Genomic DNA, 2650 nt, shown 5'->3' with positions numbered 1-2650 from the left:
CTTCTTCTTCTTCTTCTTCTTCTTCTTCTTCTTCTTCTTCTTCTTCTTCTTCTTCTTCTTCTTCTTCTTCTTCTTCTTCTTCTTCTTCTTCTTCTTCTTCTTCTTCTTCTTCTTCTTCTTCTTCTTCTTCTTCTTCTTCTTCTTCTTCTTCTTCTTCTTCTTCTTCTTCTTCTTCTTCTTCTTCTTCTTCTTCTTCTTCTTCTTCTTCTTCTTCTTCTTCTTCTTCTTCTTCTTCTTCTTCTTCTTCTTCTTCTTCTTCTTCTTCTTCTTCTTCTTCTTCTTCTTCTTCTTCTTCTTCTTCTTCTTCTTCTTCTTCTTCTTCTTCTTCTTCTTCTTCTTCTTCTTCTTCTTCTTCTTCTTCTTCTTCTTCTTCTTCTTCTTCTTCTTCTTCTTCTTCTTCTTCTTCTTCTTCTTCTTCTTCTTCTTCTTCTTCTTCTTCTTCTTCTTCTTCTTCTTCTTCTTCTTCTTCTTCTTCTTCTTCTTCTTCTTCTTCTTCTTCTTCTTCTTCTTCTTCTTCTTCTTCTTCTTCTTCTTCTTCTTCTTCTTCTTCTTCTTCTTCTTCTTCTTCTTCTTCTTCTTCTTCTTCTTCTTCTTCTTCTTCTTCTTCTTCTTCTTCTTCTTCTTCTTCTTCTTCTTCTTCTTCTTCTTCTTCTTCTTCTTCTTCTTCTTCTTCTTCTTCTTCTTCTTCTTCTTCTTCTTCTTCTTCTTCTTCTTCTTCTTCTTCTTCTTCTTCTTCTTCTTCTTCTTCTTCTTCTTCTTCTTCTTCTTCTTCTTCTTCTTCTTCTTCTTCTTCTTCTTCTTCTTCTTCTTCTTCTTCTTCTTCTTCTTCTTCTTCTTCTTCTTCTTCTTCTTCTTCTTCTTCTTCTTCTTCTTCTTCTTCTTCTTCTTCTTCTTCTTCTTCTTCTTCTTCTTCTTCTTCTTCTTCTTCTTTTCTTCTTTTTCTTCTTTTTCTTCTTTTCTTCTTCTTCTTCTTCTTCTTCTTCTTCTTCTTCTCCTCCTCCTCCTCCTCCTCCTCCTCCTCCTGTAAAAGTATACTTTTCTCTCTCAGACTTTTGCTGACAACTCCTCACGGAACTATTGAGGGCGTTGTTCCTCCTCCTCCACTCTCTGGCTTTATTGTTCTCACTATAGAAATTTTCATAGTACTGTTTTCTATGGACCTAATGGTCTTGACCCTCACAAGGCTTGTAGCCCTGATGGAGTCCCTCATTTTGTTTTCCGTGATTGTCCTTCTACCATAACCCATCGCCTTTAGTCTGGTCATTCTCTCCACATGTATCTTTCCTTTCAAAGTGTTCTTTAGAAGGGTGACTACTCCCACCCTTTAAACTACCAGCTTTTGATTTCCTGTCTATCTAAAGCTTATCTGTCTATCTCCAACGGGAGGATTCTACGGCATCAGTCTTCTTACAATCTTCTTTCTGGTTGTTAGCAAGAATTCCATAAAAGATAATCTTCTGGCAATGTTCTAGCCATCCTTACTGAGTCTTAGTGATCCTCTTATGCTGTAAGCATGTGAAAAGGCTTTGGTAATGTTAGGTTTAGAGTTTGGTATAAATCTTTCATTTCTAAGCGTTCCTCATTTCTTCTCTTTACATCTCTTCGCATATTTTCTGGTTTCCCTCCCAGCTCTATCACCACAGTGAGAGAGATGGACATTATTTATCATGACAGGGCAAACCTTCTGTCGTTCATTATATAAATATGTATATATATATATATATATATATATATATATATATATATATATATATATATATATATATATATATATATGTATGTATTTATGTATTTATGTATATATGTATATATATATATATATATATATATATATATATATATATATATATATATATATATATATATATATATATATATATATATATATATATATATATATATATATATATATATATATATATATATATATATATATATATATATATATATATATATATATATATATATATATATATATATATATATATATATATATATATATATATATATATAGCTGAAATGCGTGCCTCCCGCTCGCTTCGGTGGCTTCGCTGCGGTAGATTTACTTTCATTCCTATGTTGTTCATCTTACTAATGGAAGAGTCAATCTGTTCCTGCACTCATCATTTCTGTTGATATACTCTGAAACTGATTGTTTCAGTTTTTTTTTTTTCTTTTCTCCCAATGATGAGGTGTTTGGAGGGGAGTCCGTCAAAACATCTCTAAAGCCAAATTGCTTCCTGATTGGGAAATCGTATCTTTTTAGGAAGAGGCAGCTTTGCAGGATTTTTCTGTTCTTGGCAGTTCTCCCCGATGCTAAAAATTAGGTTCTGTATGATTCGATATTCACACCAGGCGATAATGCCATGGAACTGAATTAGGAAACGTTAATCTTTGCAATGCCGTCCACTGAAAAGCTTCAACATGTACAAACGAAAAACAGACTTTTACGTGAAGACCATAAATCCTGCAAGCGACGTGGTGCACACTGTCTGTGACAACCCCGTGCCGCCTCATCCCCACTCCCGTGCCCCTGCCCTACCCCAGCCCCATTAGCCCCTCCATCCATTTCTTGACATTTTCCATTTCGCCTCTGATTCATCCCTCCCTCGCCCATCTTACTTTACCCTTCTCTATCCACCTCATGCTA

The 2650-nt window shown here is 34.6% G+C and overlaps 1 protein-coding gene across 1 annotated transcript; it reads right to left on the bottom strand.

The window, feature by feature from the left end:
- Positions 1–271: 271 nt before the first annotated feature.
- On the bottom strand, positions 272–910 carry LOC123520134 (cilia- and flagella-associated protein 251-like; the record flags this gene model as incomplete). The annotated part of the gene is made up of 1 exon (XM_045282067.1): positions 272–910. A coding segment is annotated over one exon (639 nt), but the record flags the coding sequence as incomplete, so codon positions are not given.
- Between the last annotated feature and the right edge of the window lie 1740 nt (positions 911–2650).

This window comes from Portunus trituberculatus, chromosome 46, assembly GCF_017591435.1.
Source record: "Portunus trituberculatus isolate SZX2019 chromosome 46, ASM1759143v1, whole genome shotgun sequence".
Lineage (NCBI taxonomy): Eukaryota > Metazoa > Arthropoda > Malacostraca > Decapoda > Portunidae > Portunus > Portunus trituberculatus.
This window is presented reverse-complemented; position numbering and strand designations above follow the sequence as displayed.